Source organism: Poeciliopsis prolifica, unplaced genomic scaffold (genome assembly GCF_027474105.1).
Source record: "Poeciliopsis prolifica strain line A6 unplaced genomic scaffold, Auburn_PproV2 SCAFFOLD010, whole genome shotgun sequence".
Lineage (NCBI taxonomy): Eukaryota > Metazoa > Chordata > Actinopteri > Cyprinodontiformes > Poeciliidae > Poeciliopsis > Poeciliopsis prolifica.
In genome coordinates, this window is record NW_026562385.1 from 10,084,864 (window position 1) to 10,105,986 (window position 21,123).

At 42.0% G+C, this 21,123-nt stretch overlaps 1 protein-coding gene across 2 annotated transcripts in view; it reads left to right on the forward strand.

Moving 5' to 3' along the window:
* Window positions 1-21,123, forward strand: part of LOC129363377 (glutamate receptor ionotropic, NMDA 2B-like) — a 159,217-nt gene that overhangs the window by 127,634 nt on the left and 10,460 nt on the right. For both annotated transcript variants that reach the window (XM_055035460.1, XM_055035459.1), the window contains exons 11-16: window positions 1,856-2,009; window positions 3,639-3,764; window positions 7,767-7,996; window positions 8,102-8,262; window positions 9,062-9,249; window positions 15,497-15,735. In XM_055035460.1, coding sequence (XP_054891435.1) covers window positions 1,856-2,009; window positions 3,639-3,764; window positions 7,767-7,996; window positions 8,102-8,262; window positions 9,062-9,249; window positions 15,497-15,735 — 1,098 coding nt within the window. The remainder of the gene's footprint in view (window positions 1-1,855; window positions 2,010-3,638; window positions 3,765-7,766; window positions 7,997-8,101; window positions 8,263-9,061; window positions 9,250-15,496; window positions 15,736-21,123) is intronic.

Consider the following 21,123-nt stretch of genomic DNA (forward strand, 5'->3'; position numbering starts at 1 on the left):
ACTGGTCAATACGCGCGCACACAAACCGAGGCACACAAACGCACACAGATCCTCGCTCAATCATTCTCAATAACACCCACATGGGTCACTTTCATAACACGGAGAGAACAAGTCGTAGGAGGGAGATGGAGAAAGCGAATGGCGAGAGGGGAAGTGAGCACACTGCTGATTCCACTCGTTCGCCTCCCCAGGGAGATGTTCGCGCACTCAGGCGCACACACGCCGGCTCCGATGCACATTTAGATCCATACTTGCATACTCTGAATAAATCTGACTGAAAAACTTACAAATGCACACAAACAACGGAACGGCAGATAATCTGCGAGGCAGACGTGTCGCATTTCCCCTGCCTGAAAAGGTCCACTTCACAGGTAGATTAACAAAGCTTCTCTCACGTCTCTTTCTCTTTTTCCCTTTATGACTCACACGGAAGTGCAGAGTGTTGAAGAGCACAGTAGAGCTTTGACTCACACAGTCTCAAACTCACACACATACACACACGCACACCTTATTAACTCAGGGAGACAATCTCGTCCCACTTTACCCCAATGCTTTAAGGCTATGAAATTTGGGTCTAAATATACCACCTGTGCAGGAGAACTGAAGGGAGTTAGGCAGGTAGTGAGAGGCACTGAACCGGCTATTTCCAGCAGCCATGACCCACTGTGGTAACCCACTTTCTTCCTCTCTCCTTCTGGCTTTCTCCCTCTTTCTGTGGCCTGGTGAGCAATCACAAGTGTCCACTCTAGAGCTCTGCGAGGAAAGTAGTTTTGCCTCCTGTCGCTACACGCCATACTGCATCTTTGTCTCCAGTGTCTCCAGTTTTAGGCCGCACTTTCCATGTATTAACTTTTGTTCCTGTTTTTGCTGAAGTGTGCCATTACGCCCTCTTTCTATCGTCTTCATTTCAACAGTAATTTCATCACCTATTGGCCGAATGCAAGTTCATGTTGGGAAAAAGAAAACTATCTGTAATCACGTTTACAAGACGGTTTCATCATAAAGTAGCAAAGAGAAGAGAAATCTCTGATGATTTATGAGGCAATGCAAACAAGTCGGCGATGTCCTACTCACATGAACTTTGAAGAATCAAGCCGGCATTGCGGAAACAAACTCATCAGAATCGATGTAAAGTGTCACACATAAAGAAAACGACAGACATGTCCCTATTGTAAAGGGCTGCACATCAATGGTGATGAAAATGTATCAGTTTGGTTCACTGAAAGAACTACCATAGGTTGAAGTTCCCCAATCTGTTCAGAGGGACCCTTCAAATGTGTGTTAATGGCAAGAGATTGTGTTTGTGAAGTCCTGCTGTGCTTGGGCCTTAAAGATGCCGGCCATCTGCTTTCAAAGACGTAATCGCTTCGTCCCACCGTAAAGCCATGAGGCTGAACATCCTCACACGAGTCATTGTATAACGAGACCCGCAAAGGGAAAAAAGGGGCAAAAGTCAAGTTTCATTTCATTTTTTTGTCTTCATGGCATAACAAAAAATTTCTTATACCATTTGTCAATAATCGATTGGAAAATCTTACTGGTATTCCAGCAGTTAAAGCCCCTTTTAGTTACTGACCAGGTTTGTTCATTTCTCCATTGGTATTTTGACAATTTATATCTGGCAACAAGCTCCAGATTTTGAGGTTAGAACAGATTGTTGATCAGACACAGGTTGAGACTTGGACTAGGCCAGTCTAACACGTTCAGATCACTTCCCGTCAGGAACTCTTAAGATTCCCAGCTGAAGTGATTTTTCTTTCATTTACTGCGTTTCTTGACTTAATACTGCTCTAGTAGTGGATTCATTTCCAATGTGTGCTTAAGCAATGGATGCCGTTTTCTTTCTCTTGCCCAGGTTGTGTTAAAAAATGCCCACATGGCTGTCGGATCCCTAACCATCAACGAGGAGAGGTCAGAGGTCATCGATTTTTCTGTTCCCTTCATCGAAACCGGAATTAGCGTCATGGTTTCCCGCAGTAACGGCACCGTTTCACCTTCCGCATTTCTAGGTGAGTAGCAATGATCAGCCGCCATCTTTAAAAGATGAATAAAACTCCTCCAGTCATTGCGTAAATGTAGAGCAGAGGTGTCCAGTGTCGGTCCTTGAGGGCCGGTGTCCTGAATGTTTCATGTTTTCCTGGTTCAGCCCACCTGAATCAAATAAGTGGTTCATTACCAGGCGTATGCAGAGCTCGGTGACATGCTGCACAAGTAATTGTACCGTTTGAAAAGGCTCGATTGGTGGATGGACACATCAGAAACATGCGCCGCACTGGGCATCAACAACCAGGATGTGCAACTGATGCTCAAATTAGATGCAGGATATGGAAAGGTTGTTACCGATGTGCAAAAACAAATATAAAAGCAACTTTTTTTATCCAAGAAGGCAACAGCAATTGCTTCCCAACTTTGTACTTGTTGGGCAGCAATTTTAGATGTTTTGTTCAAGTTAGATGAGATTCATTTGACCATCATACCTGGCTTCCTGGAAATTATCAAAAAAAAAAGTATTCAATCACTTAGTGAGGTGTGGTAACTGATGAGTACACAGCACATCATTGCTTCTCTACATTATCAAATAGTTAGCACTTACTATAGCTTATATCCATGTTACCCCCTTTACAGTCTATGAACTTACCAAATTCGGCATTCAGGCATAACTAGATCACAGCTACTCTCAATTAAGCAATCGATCAATCAATCAGTGAAGTTTATTTGTATTGGACATTTCAGCAACAAGGCAGTTCAAAGTGCTTTCCTTAAAAAAATGTAAAAAAAAAAAGTCAGAAAATCACAAAACCACCAGCAAAAATTGCATTTTGTCAACCGCCATCATCAAAATAATCAATACACATCAAATATGCTGGTCAGCGTTTCATTTATTGTGATTCAAGGGCCGTGCTACACAGCTGAGCCTTTAGCCCTGATTTAAAGGAGCTCAGTGTTTCAGGTGCTTTGCAGTTTTCTGGATGTTTGTTCCAGATTTGTGGTGTGTAGAAACTGAATGCTGCGTCTCCATGTTTGGTTTGAGTGGCCCATCCGGCTGGTTTGGTTCCATTATCTTTGATGAAGTCTTCGGACCGCTCTTTGGTTCATTCAGAACAAAAAGGCTCTTTTAATTAGACGTTGTTCTCTTGAGTGAGTTTAGCAGCTGTTTTAGTGAGATCCAAGTGTTTTTGTTTACTTCTCCTCCTTCCTAAACTGAAGGAATTAAAAGTGATTTAGCAGGTGGAAATGCATTAAAATAAGTTTTAGTAAACTTTCCCTGACAAGGTGTTCTAAGCTGCATAATTCTGCTAACTGCTTATATTTTCTCTTTCTCTCTCTTTCTCTTTGCCCTCTTATGTTTCCCACTCCTACTCAATTTCTCTGACGCTCCCTTCCTCTTTTCAATATGACATCCTACATTTGCATCTCTCTCTCTCTCTCGCGCTTCATTTTCTCTTTCTCTCTGCTGCCCTTGCTCAAGGGAAACTCTTCCTCCCTCCTGATGTTCCTCCTTTCTTCACCACCTCCCGCCTCCTTACGACTCCTTTCTGAAATATTCTTTCTGCTGCATCTCTTTCCAACCATGCTTCCTTCTTTTATCAATTCCTCGTCTTCTTCATTCATTGTCCTCATCCTCTGCACCCTTTCAGAACCCTTTAGTGCAGATGTGTGGGTGATGATGTTCGTGATGCTGCTGCTGGTGTCAGCAGTGGCTGTGTTCGTGTTCGAGTACATCAGCCCTGTGGGCTACAACCGCTGTCTGGCTGATGGCAGAGGTGAGAGTTCCCAACACACATGCGTGCATACACACATAAGTTTGTATGGCGGTCTTGGTGGGGACTTTACATTGACTTCCATTCATTTCTACAGCCTAAACCTTACCCTATACCTAACCCTAACCATTACATACCTAACCCTAGCCAAAACTCAATTCACACCTTAGTCCTAAATGTAACCCCTGACCCAAAAACAGCGTTTCAGGAGCAGTAGGTCCCTACAACGTAGTATGTCAGAAAAAAGGTCTCCACAAGGTATTACAAACAAACAAACGCACACAAAACCATAGCCGGCCCAAGGCATGGTTAAAGGCCTCCACACCACCAGGGGGTCCCCAAGAGCACTAACCTAACAGGAGAAAAAATATATGCATATACATGTATTTCAAGTAACATTGAATAATGCAAACTAAATGGAATTACACATGGCCAATGTTACTCCTTTGTTTTGTTTGTATTACATGTCCACCCACTAGGGGCACTGTTATGCAAGGAGCATATGTTATTGTTTTGTGCTCTTCTTCGGAGTTCTCTGTCTGTCTGTCTGTTTGGGGGATGTACAGGGCGGAATAAAGTTGAGCAAAGAAACGAGTTATTTTTACTGACAAGCGATTTCTACAGACATGTTGCATGTTTTTCATGTTGGGCAAAAAGACGATTCTTTTACCTCCCATCCGTAGCTGCGCTGTCGCAGTAGAACAACTCCATTAACTAAATGAAACCTGGAGACGTAGGTGATATTAATTTAGCAAAGGGGAAAGTAACGCAGAAGAACATCCACTCACATTCTCGCTCTGGGTCTGCTACGTTACTCACAGACTCTCTACCACAGCAACTGGCGACAACGCCACTGATGCATCAGGATCCAACACCGAAAAACGTGAACATTTCCCACACATCGAACAGACCATGCAGTCTGTTACATTATTATGTTTTCAGGCATGGTTTTTATGTTGTGATTATAAAGAAGTGATCACTGTGGCACATTAGCTACCGCTACTATTAGCTAATAGCTACCACACCAGTGGTTGATTAGCTAATTTAAGCACCTGCTGTACTGATGATCTGTTAGAGTTGGTGTGTTGGCCAATTTTTAATTTTTTGTACTGAAACAAAACACGTCGAATTCTGCAGCACATCTACATGTTGTAGTTGTCAAAGTCAAGCTAGCGTGACTGACCTACTTCCCTCTTTTCTCTCTTCCCTGCTATTTTTTTACATAAATACCTCTTCACCCCTGATTACTACAAAGACATTAACATCATGAAAACGATGCGATGTCAATTCCATCGCATCGTTTTCATGATTTTCTCCTGAAATAATGTAGCTATATCAGTTTTGAGAATATTGTTCAGCTCTAGTAATGGAAATTTTAAAAACTTAATAAGCTTGCTTTATTCAAAAGGGTTGTGTAGACTTTGTGGCTCCAGGCAAAATGTATTTAGCAGGAGAGAAGGTAAAAATAGTCTCTTTGGATGGTGGAGCGTACAGACCTCTGGTCTAGACGTAATCCAATTGAGAAATCTGTGACAAGATGTTAAAACTGACGTTCACGGACACTCCCTGTTCACTCAGACTGAGCTTGAAGAAGAAAAGAGGCTCAAATATTATGTAGACGTGTAAGACTTGCAGAGATGTACCTCAAATGACCTGCAGCTGTGATTGAAGTAAAAAGTGTGAACTCAGGAGAACTGAGGTAAAAAGCAGATTTTAGGCATCTGCAGAGATTAACTGTTTGGTTTCCCAGTCCTTTCTGGGGTTTTGCAAGTTTCCTAGAAAACAAACAGACATGCTAACATTTAACTCAAGATGTCAGTCAACTTTTACAGTAGGGGGAGGAAAATATTAAAAAAAACAAAAAAAAAACAGGAATTTGGAGTGAATGCAGAGAAAATGAAATTGCTCCATTAAACAAGGTTTAGATGAGTAATGCTCCAACGAGCCATTTTTTCCCAGCGATAGTACAGATGCTTCGCAGATGATGCTCCTCTTCTCTGCAACAACACAAATGCAAACTGTGTGTGTGTGTGCGTGTGTGCGTGCGTGTGTGTGTGTGTGTGTGTGTTAGCCGCACACAAAGACTGACAGGCACAGAAACACACTGCCCCCGCACGCAAACCAGCCGTTCTCACTGACCCAATGCCTTTATTCCTACATCCTCCTCCTCTTCCTCCTCCTTCTCCTTCTCCTCCTCATCGCTCTGCTCTCTTTTCATCATATGGAGCTGGATCTAAACACAGGTTTCAGCAGAACTCTGCCGCTGCTTCCCTTCACACTAGACCGGCCATTTGCATAAATTTCCATATTTCCCCCCGAAAAAAGAAAAAAACAAAGAAAATCATGACACCATGAGGCGAGTTTCGTCTTAGATCTTACCATCTGAACAGATGAGAGACAAAAAAAAAAAAAAGAAGAGGAAAATCAATCTCCCTCTAGTCTATCTCTGATGTGTCTATATATAGACAGTGGTTATCTTTTTTTTTTATCCTTCTCATCCTTCATCATCTGCTGGAGAAGATGAACTTCTCCCCACAGCCCTGTTCTCTTTCCTAGGACTCCTTGTGTTTTGTGTGTGTGTGTGTCTCTCGTTGCGTCGTGGGAGTTTGGTGTCATGAAGAGTGCAGATCGAAGTTTGCTGTCAAAGGACTTGACGCAATAATGTATCAATTAGTACATCGGCGAGTTGTAAAGACTTTGCTGGGTGCGTTTAGGCAGCTCTCCGGCTGGCAGCCTTAACAGAGGAACGTTTGGCGCCGTATGAAGTCAGATTGTCCAAGAACAAAAAACAAAACAAAAAAACGACTTTGCAACAAAATACACACTCGCACACACCCACACAAACGTAAAACACAGCAACACAGCGATCGCTTACTGCAGCATAACAGCAGCTCACAGACAAACTGAACAATTTCATTAAGGTCTGATTTGTGTCTAAGTTTCTTCTATGAATGAAGCGAAGCGATGAGAAAGCGTCATTTGTTTGTCATGGTGCAGCCACAAAGTCTGATGGATTTGTTGGATTTTATGTGACAAGTCTGAATGAAACATTTTCGTTTCATTTCTTATTTTAAAATAAATACTGAAAAGTGCAGATGCAAGTTTTCTGCTTTTTTCCCCCCCTGTAATTTCCCACATTTTTTTTCTTCTTCACAAAATCGAATGGGAGGAACCTGAAGCAGAGGTCGGTGATATGGACTTAAAAGTTTTATCACCACATTTTGTGTTAGTATATTGTGAAAATGATAAGTGACAATAATAAGGATTTATTTGTTGTTCTTTTAGTGATAATTGTTTTGTATCACTAAAACACCCAAGGTAACGGCATTTAATGTTTTAAAATTTATTGAAATGCACTGATGCACCATTGTTGTACTAATAGTGGAGAAAATTGTAAGAAAATAATCCAGACAAAACTGACAGTTTTATGGTTTAAAAAAAATATTAATTTGAATTTACTGCATCAACAATAAATCACAATCTTATCATGAGAGAAAATTTAGCACGACAAACAATATGATAAATGCTCACCTGTAATCCCAAATGTAATTTCCAGATTTCAACACGTTTTCATTTAGATTATGGTCTGAACTTTGACTAGGCCACTCTAACTGGATGGATTGAAACCTTTTGCTGTCGCTCTCTGCCATTTAAGGGTCATTATTCTGCCGGAAGGTAATCAAATAATACAATTTCCTTCCACAAATATCACTTTTAATGTTTGATCATTTGGGTGGAGTCGTTTTCAAACTTAGTAGAGTTCTGAAGAAATGTATTTATGTGAATCATAGTAAAGAGTTTGCTGGATAATGTGAGTTTCAACAAAAAATGAAAGGCCCCACAACCTTTTCATTCCCCTCTCCCCCACTAAAAAACATTAATTTTTAAATTGTAACATAGCAAAATGAAAACAAAAGCAATTGTAAATTATTTTGTAATCCACTGGTTCAGAAAGTCATCAAAATGTTTCTTTTTTTTTTAACACTCCTGGCCTGTTTCTTTCAGAGCCTCACGGCCCGTCTTTCACCATCGGTAAGGCCATCTGGCTGCTTTGGGGTCTCGTCTTCAACAACTCCGTGCCAGTCCAGAACCCCAAAGGCACCACCAGTAAAATTATGGTGTCAGTGTGGGCCTTCTTCGCTGTCATTTTCCTGGCCTCGTACACTGCCAACCTGGCTGCTTTCATGATCCAAGAGGAATATGTGGATCAAGTCACGGGTCTCTCGGACAAGAAGGTGAGGTTGAGGGTTTCTAGCCCGGAGCGGTCCCGTCCTATCACTTTAAAAAAAAAAAAAAGCTGTGAAGGTTTTTTTTTTTTACATTTCTTTTCCTGTAATTAGTTCCAGAGTCCCAATGACTTCTCTCCTCCATTCCGGTTTGGCACGGTCCCGAACGGGAGCACAGAGAGGAACATCAGGAACAACTATCCAGAGATGCACACCTACATGACGGCGTTCCATCAGAGGAACGTCAACGAAGCTCTGCAGAGTCTGAAGGCCGGGTAAAGACCCCAACATGGTTCAGACATGTTTACAACCAGACTGAAAAGCATTGTTCCCAGCAGAGATCAGGCCAGTTCTCCCAGAAGTTTTTGTTCAACATTAATTTGAAGTTCCAATGAATCGCGTAAGCTATGAGACTTTTGATTAATCTTTTTTTTTTTTTTTAAAGCAGGAGAGGAAACTGTCTTTGTGACAGTTTGAGGTTTAGGTTGTCGCGAAGCTGTTTCTTAACCTTCCACGTATTTTGGTGCGTCTTATTCAAAACCCATTGTTGAGCATTTTTCTAAAAAGCAAATCAATCAAGCAGCAATTTTTTTTTACCGCAGTAAAATATATGGATATACAGAAAAGAACTGGATGAGGCCAGACTGTACTTACAGCATAATGATGCAATGGAAATAATTACCGAATGGTGCTGAATTGACATGTATTAGTTTTTTTGAGAACTCTCTGTGAAAGAAACAAGAAGCTCATTGCCAAATAGTAGAAATGACAAAAGAAAAATCATTTTCTTTGTTACTGCATCTAAACATGAATAGGACTGTAATATGACCTTAATAATACCTTCACTCCCCCTCTTCAGTTTCCTCCTCGCGTTCCTTTTCGCCAGCCTGCGTGCCAGCCTCAGCCACTGGCAAAAGCAAGTGAAAGTCTATTACTCTTATCGGCGGCTTAGTGCTATTTAGCAGGTTAATTGGAGTGTTGTAGCTGTAGCCGTCTGACTACTAAGTGCTAATTAATTGCAACCTATCTGTCTCTCTCCCTGCCGTTCTCTTCGTCTTTCCCCTCCTTCCTCAGCAAACTGGATGCCTTCATTTATGACGCCGCCGTCCTGAACTACATGGCCGGCAGGGATGAGGGCTGCAAGCTGGTGACCATTGGCAGCGGCTACATCTTCGCCACCACGGGATACGGCATCGCCATCCAGAAGGAGTCTGGGTGGAAGAGACACGTGGACCTGGCCATCCTGCAGCTTTTTGGCGACGGTGAGCACGACCCGCCGTTTTCTGCGCCATTTTTATTCATGGATGGCGCTCTGCCTGCGACTCCATCTCGCAGGAAGGCTGCACCGATGTGATTAGCGGTTCAGCAGCATGTGAATGCATCAGATATGTGACCGTATTTTAACTGATAGCAAATTCTCAACGATCTTGACGCGAGGGGGAAAGGATGAAACCAACTTATCTGCTGATGACGCTGTCCTCGTAAGGGGAATTTCTTGTAGCTGGGGACATGAAGACGCTGCTGAAGTAAAGCATGATGGAGGAGGAAATTGGAAAAAGAGCATATTGAAAAGTTGGCTGGAAATCTATTCTAGGGATAAATCTGCAAACATCAACAAAAAAGTTGTTTAAAGTCTCTAAGAAGATCATTTTAATGGTGTTCTTGCAAAGAAAAATGCAAAAAGCAGAACAATAATGAACCACGCAGTGCTGTTCCTCTGCTCCATGCTAACCATTGCATGTGTAAGCGACCTTCTACTCATCTAATAATTTTATTAATCAGATTTAAAAGAAGTCGAAGGAGGTAGATGGCAGAAAGTAGCAGAGGTCTTCAGCAGAAGACATACAGGCAATATTCGGGTTGACAAAAAAATGACTTTTAAAGCAACAACATTGGATCCTTCTACATTTAGCTTTTGCCAGTGTGATCGAAATGCTGCCTCCAAATAAGTTCACATTTCATTAAACTGATTTTGATCCATTTAGCTGAACCGAGCTCAGCTCTAAAAGGACATGGTGACTGTTTGAAGTCAGGAGCCTTACAGCTGTCAATCTCTGATGAAAGAATCAGAGAAAATATCGGATCTAAGACAATATCCCATCTGGAAGAGGCACAAAAATAGCTCTGTTTCTGTTTGTCAAGCAAAAACACCTGAAAACTCAAAATATCACAGTGGTGAAAAACTAAAAGTTTTGTTAACAAGTGCAAAGCTGCTGTCACACTGTTTTCTATTGTGACATACATGCTGCCATTTTGAAAAGCCCTTGTTAGTTGAGTCTGAACATAAGGGCATAAATTACATTTATAGAATATGGAGTCCTGTCTTGAAAGTATGGGCATCATTTTTAATACTGTTTATACAGTTTCAACCGTCCGAGGAGGCAGAGTGAGATTAAGTGATGTCATTATTGGGCCACCGCTGGATTATTTGCCTCATAGCTGCTTTGTTTCTGCAGCAGTGATGTCTATGCAGACCCTGAGATACCAGAGCTGTGGCGCTCATGGGAGGGGGATTTCTCCAACATTTCCAGAAATATATATCTGATGACAAAACTAAGAATCCTACATTTTTAAATGGGGACGTGGAAGCTTTATTTTGCCATTACTGTTGCCTTTTGTCTTCAAGTGACAGTAAGGGACAGATACATAAAGCTGTTTATTTTCTCTGTATTTTTGGTCTCCTTTTCTGAATTTGCTGCTGTATTTGTATGAAGTACAGTGCCTTATGGGTGCAACAGCGGCATTTCCAGGGCAATGAGTTATCGTGTTTTAAGCTGTTATCCATCTGATTAGCACGTTTGAGAAAAGAAATCTGGCTTTACTAAGGAACTGGTCTCTGATTAGCTTTGCGACTTAAATGTAAAGTAGATTCAGACAAGGAAAGATAAGACCGAGCTTCAATGCAACCTGTGGTTTAGCTCCGCCGTGGGGATCCTCGGCTTTATGATCGCGCTTGGCTTTCGTAAGACTTTGCCCAAACTCTCCAGGGTTTCTGCTTTTGAAACGCTGCTTTATTCCAGCTCCGTCTTGAGCATTATTGGGTGTCTACAAGTGGCGATTAAATGTCGTCTGAATGTCGCTCTTTGTACAGATTGAAGCGGTAGAGTACAGCTAATCATTTTTATACAGAAGGTCTGTGCCACAAAGTGCTAGAAAAATATTACTGCACATGTAGGTATTTTATCTGTTACTATGGTATGTTTAAGTTTAAATCATTTGTTTAATAACATTCTCAACCATCTTTCTTGTTTTCCTGTGCTAATTAGGCCAAATAGTTGGCATTTTTCTGCTTTTCATTGATTAAATTTCAACAAACGTTTTATAATAATGGCTCTTTACATGTAATAGAATTTGTGGGTCAACAGGTGAACCAGTTCTCCCAGTCTGCGTTTCCCAGAAGCCAGTATTAGCTCAAAAACAAGCCTCCTCAGTAAGCACACACGAATGTTGGTTTAAATTTATTTAAACCAGAACCTTCTACTTTATATGTTTTTAAAACGCCGTCAAAGGGGCATGATATACTGATTTAAACATAGTTTGCCTCGAAATAAAAAGAAGAAGACATTTTAAAGTATTTTGTCTTGAGAATATTAATACTGGTTTGGTATTTTGCTTCCTCAGAGGTTAACTTATCTGCATAGGAAACAGCTGATGCTTCCTTGCTGTATTCCTCAACACCATTGTTGAGAAAGCTTGTGATCTGACTCACCGTTTCCTTCAACAACACTCACTGGGAGTATCAGTCTCCCTGTCGGTTCGCTCAACCGCTATGTTCCTAAAAATCTTGGGTGCTCTTCTTTCAGCTGATGACCGGTTTTTCGCAGCTACAGGTGGGGGCAGGGCAGCATTGCATCCATCTACAAGTCGGAGAAAACTCTGTTTAATCTGTTGCCTTTTCTGACATCTCATTAAAAAGAGTTTAAACAGCAGGAATGGTCAGACAGACATTCTTAAATGGCAGTATTATGTGTTTTCCAGGCAAATAGAGTCATTTTACAGCATGATCAAGTAATTATAAAAATGCTGTATGACTTACAATAAATTTGACTTTGCAGTTAAACATCTTGAAATTGGGCCTCTGTGTCTTTAAGAAACTCCTGCTCTTTCTGAAGTTCCTCCTACAGGAAGTCATCACAACCTCTATTAACCCTTCAACATTTTTACCAGTATTGCACTGAGAAGCAGCTCGAATAATGAATTCAGCTGATGCGCAGCTCCACCAGGTGGTTGCTAATTGCTGCTGGCTAGTCTGAAGGAACTGAGTGGGAGGGGGAGTCAAGGGGAGAGATGGAAACTGTAGGTCCAAGGAGGAACTGCGTCCAGAAGGTGGAGCGTGGTCCAACCTGGAGTTTTGGACAGTGGAATGGTTGCCATGGAGATTAAAGGATTTCTCAAACATGCATGAAAGAACCAAAACAAAACTCCTGGTACGTTTTTGATGAGGGAATAACAGGTCAAAAACATCATGTATTCGACCTGTACATGATGTAAAGGTCAAATAAGTCAATTTTCACGTTAAACTGCTCATCCAAGTTGATTTGAAACATCTTTCAAACCTTGTCGTACTGAAAGCCAACCCATGCCAGACTCAGCAGCTGCACCCGCTGTGTCATCAGGCTGACCCTTCTTGATACGCAATTAAACGCGGAACGGAAAATGTAAGAGGAGTTTAATGTGTCCGGAGGTTTTCTCGCGTCTCGGAGCCAACTCGGCTGGACGCGCTCCAGCACATTGTGAGCCTCCTGCAACGAGGGCCGTCCGGGAGCCCCGCTTCATTGTGTCCCAGTTAGGGGCGCCAGCGTAGCTCCTGGGGTATCTCGACTCTGGGCGCTGTGTGAGAGCGCATGTGTGAAGGCGCGCACATGTGAATGTGGGTCAGCCCTCTGAAAATGAGCCGATGCGTGTGAAACGAGTGAGAAAGTGTCGAGATCCTGCGTGTTTAAGGGAGATGTTGATTTCTGCCAGCCCACATCCAAAGAGTCTAATGAGTGTTCTCCATTCATCAACTCTTTACTTATCGATCACCAGTACCAACAGTTTCTGATCTAGCTACATTCGTCCCAACTTTTAGAGTCGCTCGTGTATGTTTGTACGTGAATGTGGGTCGGCTCGCTGCAACGCTCCCCCCTCCGTCCCGTGCCACTGCAGGAACCGAGTGGCCCCCATCTCACAACCTCTGAGGATTTCAATGTCACTTTGCCACGCCTCGCCGTCCACTCGGCTCCTCGTGGCCTAGAAAGGGATCCGGCTCACGCGGAAAGCCCCGTGGTTCACTGTGGAGGGAGTGTGCGGGTTGTTTGACGCAGACGGGAGCAAAATTTATATACAAGAGCTGTCCTACAAAAACGGAAACTACACATTTAATTCCAGTTTTTTTCTATAAAATAGAAAGTTTTCACGTGGCTTGACCTTTTTCTCATCAACCAAGACTTGCTGCATAACATCAGAAGATCTCAAAAAAGTTTAACCTGTTCTATGAGTGTTTTCATTGTGCTTGTCCAGATCTGAAGTGATTCTAATACCCCGAATTATTGTTGAAGATGCTCTTTACGTTCTCATCGGAAAAAGGTTTGATCAGGTTGAAATAGGCCAACGACAACAAATTCTACTGGACGATACATCATCCCAAATGATATTGCGGTAAATGATAATATTGTTGTTTTGAGACCATTTTGAAGTGATGAAAAGGTAGTGGAATAATAATGCAAGTACACGTCAAAGATCAATAAACTTTAATTTGTAACGAACATTTAACACTGGACCTGGAAGACATTTAATGAATCAAATGAACAATGAATGAGATGAACTATGACGTCTCTGTGAACAGAATTGCCTTTAAAAAAAGAGCTTGTGGAGACCAATGGACCAGACTGAAGACTTTTGTCATCCAGACTTTGGTAGAAAGATAGACAGACGCAAGAGAAATGAACAGTTGCGCAAATGGAAATTACAGAGTGCATTTTAATTTGTCACGCGATTAATTGATTTATTGCAGCAGGCTTAGTCTGAAGCTTTGAATCTTCGGTGTATTTATTCATCTAGTTCAAGTTTGATCAGTCTCAGAATTTAACAAAAAGAGACTGATGGCAGTCTGCATCTGGTGGTAAATTTGTCCTTCAACTTGTGCCATCCTCCTGATCACCCCAGCCTTTTCCGTCTAAATTTCTACATTAGTCACATCGCAGTGTTCAAAGTAGCGGCTCGTAGTGCGGAAATTACGGTACAAATCAGATACTGACTTCCACATTGGTAGCTCGTCTTGGTATTCCCACAAATAAATTGCATTTGGAGAACCGCTCTTACTATCAGAGCAGGTCGAGAACTACTTACTTTCTTATTTCGATACACAAGACAGACTAGTTTACCTTTATAATGTCATGAAATCCTTTGCTACAAAATTGTGTTACACCAACGAATCAGGGTTGCCAACTCTCTCTCTTGAAAGGCTAAAGTTTTTCCCTGTATTCCTGCCACTGCCCATTATCCCAGTTAAATCTCTGCATTCAGAGAAACTACCTCACTTGATTCACCTTTTGTCCTGCTGTTCAAAACATCTCTTAGGTTTTATCGGTGAAAGAGAGTGGGAGGTTTTCACACCATATCACCAAACTTCCTGTTTGCCTCTGCTTCCCGCAGGGATCTAGTCTCTTCATTTACAAGATGCACAGCTTCCTTTTTGTACTTCCTGCATCTCGACTACAGCTCTACTTAAAAGCAGGAAACCCTGAGAAAGAGATGCATGCATTTTTTTTTTTTTTGTCATTCAGGAACTGTTAAATTTTTCCATCGTCTTCTACAGAGATGGAAATGCGCAGCCGTGTTGTGAAGAGATTATCAGGAAATTTCATACTGTCACACATAATTACACTTTCAAAGTGAGAAAAAGTAATCTCTAATTGTCTAGTTCGTCGACGGCTCCACAGAGGAGGTGTGCCGTGCGTTTTCCGTATCTCTGCTTTCTCCTGACGGTGCAGCCGCCGCCGCTGACTGTATGATTAATTAAGCGATTCTCGCCATGCCTCTCTCTGCTCTGATTGAGAGCAGCTTGTGATGAAACAGAAGGTGACCCACAAACGGGACCGCGAGCTGACAGAGCGCCGTCACACGCACCTGTGAGCATATGCTGGGACCGAAACGTTTGATGTCATCGACGTGCGCCTGTGTGTGTTTCTGCTGGCCGCTGCCCCTCCAACCGTTCATTGAACCCTCGTTTCATCTGCTGCGTCATCATTTCGCCGTCCCACGCCAACTCTTTGCGACGTCACGCCCGTCCTCTCAGCTGTGTTTTTAATGTCCATTCCCACCACTTCCCAACCTTTCACTGTTCGCCTCCATTGTCTGTTTTAGTGCGCCATCAACTCCTTATGCCTCTCTTTCTTCCCCCCCCTCCTCATCCATCTCTCCCAGCTTCCTTCCCCCGTCATACCATCTGTTGCAGTCCTCACCTTCTCCTTGCCTCCGTCCTTCCCCTAATATTCCCTCTCTGCAATGTCATTCCCCCTCCTCCAGGTGAGATGGAGGAGCTGGAGTCCCTGTGGCTGACGGGGATCTGCCACCACGAGAAGAACGAGGTGATGTCCAGCCAGCTGGACGTGGACAACATGGCCGGGGTCTTCTACATGCTGGGCGCCGCCATGGCTCTCTCCCTCATCACCTTCATCTGCGAGCACTGGTTCTACTGGCAGCTGCGCTTCTGCTTCATGGGCGTCTGCTCCGGCCAGCCCGGCTTCGTCTTCAGCGTCAGCAGGGTGAGGAGACAGAGGGGAAAGGTGTTGGGGGGCCGAGAGGGAGCGAGGACTGCACTGTAAAAAAAAATTTAAAATAAATAAAATCTGCACATTTAACGGCCATAAACTGTAAAATTGTGACAGGAAAAAGTCGTAAGATACAAAGCAATTTAAAACTGTTTGATTTGACGTCAAGTTTCCACTAATAAATTAATGCACATTTTATAGTCACTATTTTTCCTGTAAGTTAAATTTTCTATTACAGTAAAGCATCGACTACAGCACCATTTTTAACCACAAAGCCAACAATGACGGTGCCATCTAACGCTGAAAGAGAGAAGGAAAAAGAGAAAGAAAGAAATGTTTTACCTCAGATTTTATGATGGAGTTCTGGCAACAACAGCAGCCGGCAATTTACTGTAGAAATGTACTTTTTTTTCCCTTTTTTACAGTGTAAGATGGTCCAGACGAGTTGGGTGGTCTTCATGTCCTGACATATTAAATATCTTGCACTAAAGACACTGGTAGCATCATATTGAAACATTAAACTTTGAATTCAAAAGTATTTTTTCAACCATCTACTTCCTGTAACAAATAATTCCTGAATTTGTTCCACTGATCCTTATTAGGAAGGGTCAAGGCGTATCCATATGATTGCGTGGCCTAGTCAAAGTGCAGCTTAAATCCGGTTAAAAACCTTTGCAAATCCTTGAAAATTGATGTTCACAGATACTCTGTTCAATCTGAAATGATAACAGTTTCAGTCTGTACACCGACATACCACTGAGAAAAAGTTGTTATACATTCAATACAATTTTTTATTTTTTACCTTTTACAAACTTGTATCCTTTCCCTTTACAGCTACCAAATGTATAAAAGTACAAATGGATTAAATGTTTTTTTTTTAAGTTACTGTATTTATTTTCCATTTTCTGACGGCCACAGGTTGGCAGACGTTCCCCTTCGTCGCTTACAGAAAACAACAACAAGCTCTCCTCTTTAGTTTTTGTTGTGATTCATAGGCGTTCCTGGAGCCCATGAGGTAAACATTTACAAAATGCTGAGCTGAAATCAATAATTCACTCAAGGAAGAAGAGAAAAAAAAACAGCCTCTGAACCAGCGAGGGTAGATTACCGCGTCCCGGGAGACCAAAGTCACCTCGAGGTGTTGGATTTGCATCCCAATTGTTTTGACTTGGCTGTGGTGAAATTCACTGCATGCCTCTGAAGGTGAACCTGTGCAGGCTGAACCACGTGGCTAATTTACAGCAGAGGAGCCACATGTTGCTGCTCTCTCTCTCTCTCTCTCTGCTCTCTCTCTCTGCTCTCCTCTCTCTGTTTCTCTCTCCATTCGGTGTGCCGTTACCTTGACGGAGCTGTGCAGCCAGAAAGCAAAGCTAAAATCGTCTCCATGTTCTCTGATCATGCTTGAGTGCCCAGCTTTCATTACTGTCTCCATAATGGTCGTTTTAGTTTGTTGATGTGTGTTTATGTGTAACCGTGTCTGTTTACCAGTGCCCCTCTGGAATAATACAGAGCTTCACTATTGTTTTTTTTTTTTTTTTGGTCTGAAATGAAAAAATATTTGTACTTTCAGACTATTAGCTGACAAAATGTTGTCCTCACTTCTGTCCTTCCTTGTATTGTATGTCTGTTCTTTAAAGCCTATTTGTCTCTGTTCTTACCTACTTATCCTTTATGTTCCCTCCTCCTTCTATACCTCCCTGATGTCTATGATTCCTTCCTTCCTTCTTGATTACATGCTTCTTTAACCTCCCTGGTTTTGTTCTTTTGTCCGTTGCTCTTTATTTACTTCTGAAGTTGATTCTTTCATTCTTTCCTTCCTTCCTTCCTTGCATCCATACTTTTTTCCTTTTTCCCTTTCAGTGTTGAATCCTCCATTTTTCCATACCTTCCATTTTTTCTTGTTTCTATGTTTTGCTTCTCTCTTTCCATGTGTCTTCCCTCCATTGCCTCCTTGTGTTATTCCATCTTTCTGTCCATTTGGATGTCCTTGGTTCCTTCAGTCTCTCTTCCATACTTTGAGGCTTCTTATAGCAGATGTATTAGTCATAAATCCACAGCGAGTATTTGGTCATTTATATTTTAAAACAATCGTAAAGTTACCGGGGATCCAGGTTAGCCGAATCTGGAAAAGTATTGAATTTTTTTTATGAAAAATGTGGAGCAGCCCCCGATTTCCATTTGCCTCTCAAACGCCATTTGACTTCTCATTTTCAAAGCCAAGCCGCTCACTTATGGTTTTTTTTTCTTTCCTTTTCTATTATTATTGTTATTGCATCATTACAATTTGTATGGGTGGCTGGAACAGATACCAATTAAGCTTTGTGTAACATTCAGCGATCGTCCTTAATGGCAGAAATTAGGCCCGTCCTTACCGCAGCCTGGCAAAATGAATGAGCCGCGCGTGTCCACGACTACAGTGAGATGATTCAATATGATAAAATATTCTGGGCAAACACTCATAGAAAGAAGTGATTTGCATTTAGAGCACTGGGCAGGAAAACATCAACAGGAGTTATGACTCTCTATCATCTCAGCACAACCCGACGTCCAAAGCGTCACATCGTCCATGTCTCATTTACTTTGTCTCCTCAACAGCAGCCATTTCTTCCTTCTTTCTTTTCCTCTCTCTCTTGTTCTGCTCCTCAGACAGATTCTGTTTTCTTTCATTTTATAGCCTCATCTAATAAAGCTTATTACTATTGCCGCAATTAACATTTAGGCCCGGCGCCGTGAGAAACGATATCCGTCGCGGTTGGCGTGAGTCACGCGGTCGCCCTTTAGTCTTCCCTCCCTCTGCAAGGCCTTGTGAGCGGCTCTCCTCAGACTCGCCTGGTCCTTCAGGTCCCACCTGAAAACACTCAGACAAATGAGTCGTATTGATTTAAAACGCCTCTGATGACTTCAGAACTGTAAACGTATCGGCGGTTTTAATCGCTGCCCTCTGCACAGCTCTCCCTGCAAATGATTTGGAAGTTCATTTGCGCGCCGCAGCGTACACATGCGCAACGTTTGGACCGTGATAAATTAGGAGGCGATACACGATCTGCAGTTTCGTTGCCATCTATCAGCCTGATCGCTTAAAACGTTTTCTGTGACGTCCGTGTTCGGAGAGCTGATGGTGTTCTTTATCTGTTATGGAAGGAGAGTTGTGGTGAGGTAAAGGTCTTAATTTATTGTCATCCCATCGTGTTCCTGCCCCAAACAGGAATTTGATTTGATTTCGTGTGACACACAGTAGTTCACTGCTATTTTTTATTTTTATTTTTTTCAGTCTTGGTAAGTATGGACTGGATGTTCAGTTTTCAAGTTTTGCCACTAATTCTCAACAGGATTGGGACTTTGACTGGACCATTCTAACACATAATTATTGTTTCATCTTAACTGTTTCTTCTCATTCTGTGTGTTCGGGATCATTGTTCTACTGGAAGGTAAATCTGTGCTTTAGTATGAAGGTTATGAAGGTTTTGCTTTTTAATTACTTCTACACTGTTTTCTGCTGCACTGCAAAAGCACAAAGTCTTACCAAGTATTTTTGGTGTAGTTCCTGGAGTTGAAATAAGACCAAACCAACGTAAAGGTAACTTTAAGTTAGAGATATAGGAGTTTGTTTTAAGTCTTTAATGTTGATGGAAAAGTTGTAGTTCCACTGGCAGATTATTTTACTCAGAACATTGGAATATTGTCTCATGATGAGTGAGATAATGTGCCAGTGGAACTTTTTTAAAAACCAAGATTTACAAAGTATTTCCTTAAAACAAGTTTCTGTATCTTGCTGGAAAGTTACTTGTAAGTTAGTCTTGTCTTATTTCAAATGTACTGAGATGTTCGCATTAAAAGCTATTTAGTGGGGGTTTTTTGCAGTGATTGTCTCGTATTTATCTAAATCCTCATCAACTCTCATCCACTTCCTTGCTGAGAAAACCCCTGTTCGACATGAGGCTGCCACCAACATGTTTTCCACTTTAGGGCATCCTGACTGATGTGAAATGTTAGATTCTCTCCGCATGGAGATTTGCATGCGAGTTAAAAAGTTACATTTTTGTCTCATCTGACCAGAAAACCATCTTCGTGTCTTTCTTTAGAAATCGGTCTGTGTTCGACTAATCGTCGTCTTGTTGACCGATTCCCCCACCTGTGGATCTCTGCAGCTTGTTCAGATGGCCACTAATGCTGTCTAACTCGCCCCTTAAACTAAAAAACTGCTGGAAGCAAAAACAGTAAAAATAGGTCGAATAAAATTATTCATGGATGTCATTGTTCAATGTTGAGGAAACAAGTTTATGTTCGAAAATGAGGCCAATTTCATTTTTGTTTTTAGTAACTCTTGTTAGAGTAACAAAATGTGAAAAAGTTAAAGTGACCAGAAAGTACATTTTGAGAACTATTTTTTATTTTTTGGGACAAATTCAGTAACCAGGACGAGATGCTTCTGTGTGGAAAACCCCCAAAGTATCATCAAACCAGGTGAACGGGTTTGTTTTTGTCTTTCTCCTCCTGGATCGTCCAAGTGCCTTCAGCGTCACCTACTTACCCAACAACTCTTTCTATTAACACAGTGAAATTACAGCAATACCACTGCTTGTGAAATAAATATTAGATCAAAGCCTTTTCCGCGCCGTTGCAGCAGTCCGATCACCAGAAATGTGGGAACTGTGGAAGAACTGAGAGGGTCTCGCGGAGAAGACGCCAAACAGTCAAAGATTTCTGATCCCGCAGATCCACCGAGTTTTGGCCAGTTGCCGCTACATTATCCAGAGCAACCTCCTGTGAAGGATCAGTCTTAGCGATTGATCTGCTCCTTTGAGGTTCTCATCTGTCACGCCTGGTTTGCCCTCAGCTCAACATCCATTTTTATCTGAATATTGTATCGTACATCACTGAATGCAAATGGAGCCGTTTGTCTTTCTGTCTCTGAGGGGCTCGGCTTGTCCTCCCCACCCCTAAGTGTGGCCCTTGTCTTACAGTAGGAATTGTGCTGCTGCCAGCGGCGCCAAGAGGCTTGTGAAACTGAGGTTTTTAATAACTGCCAGAGGAAATAGCTGAGCTGGATTCTAATTACATTGATTGAAGGTATTGACCAGTGGATCTGAAAGGGTTTTATAATCCCTCCGCCCGTATCAATCACCTATCGTCCGTTCTCTCTCCAGGGTTGATCAATTGCACTCTGTTTCACAGCCGCGAACGTGCTGTGAAACGTTCGCGGCTGCGAAACGTTTTGATTTTCTCCCTTATCCTGTTAAATGCAGATTCATTTATAGAATCTGCATTTAACAGGATATTTCTACACTATTTAACAATATACGACTGTTCTAACTTTTTGTCCTCTACACTCTAAGCATTTGTCAGGTTGCATTTTGGTGTAAGCTTTTTCTTTTTAAATAT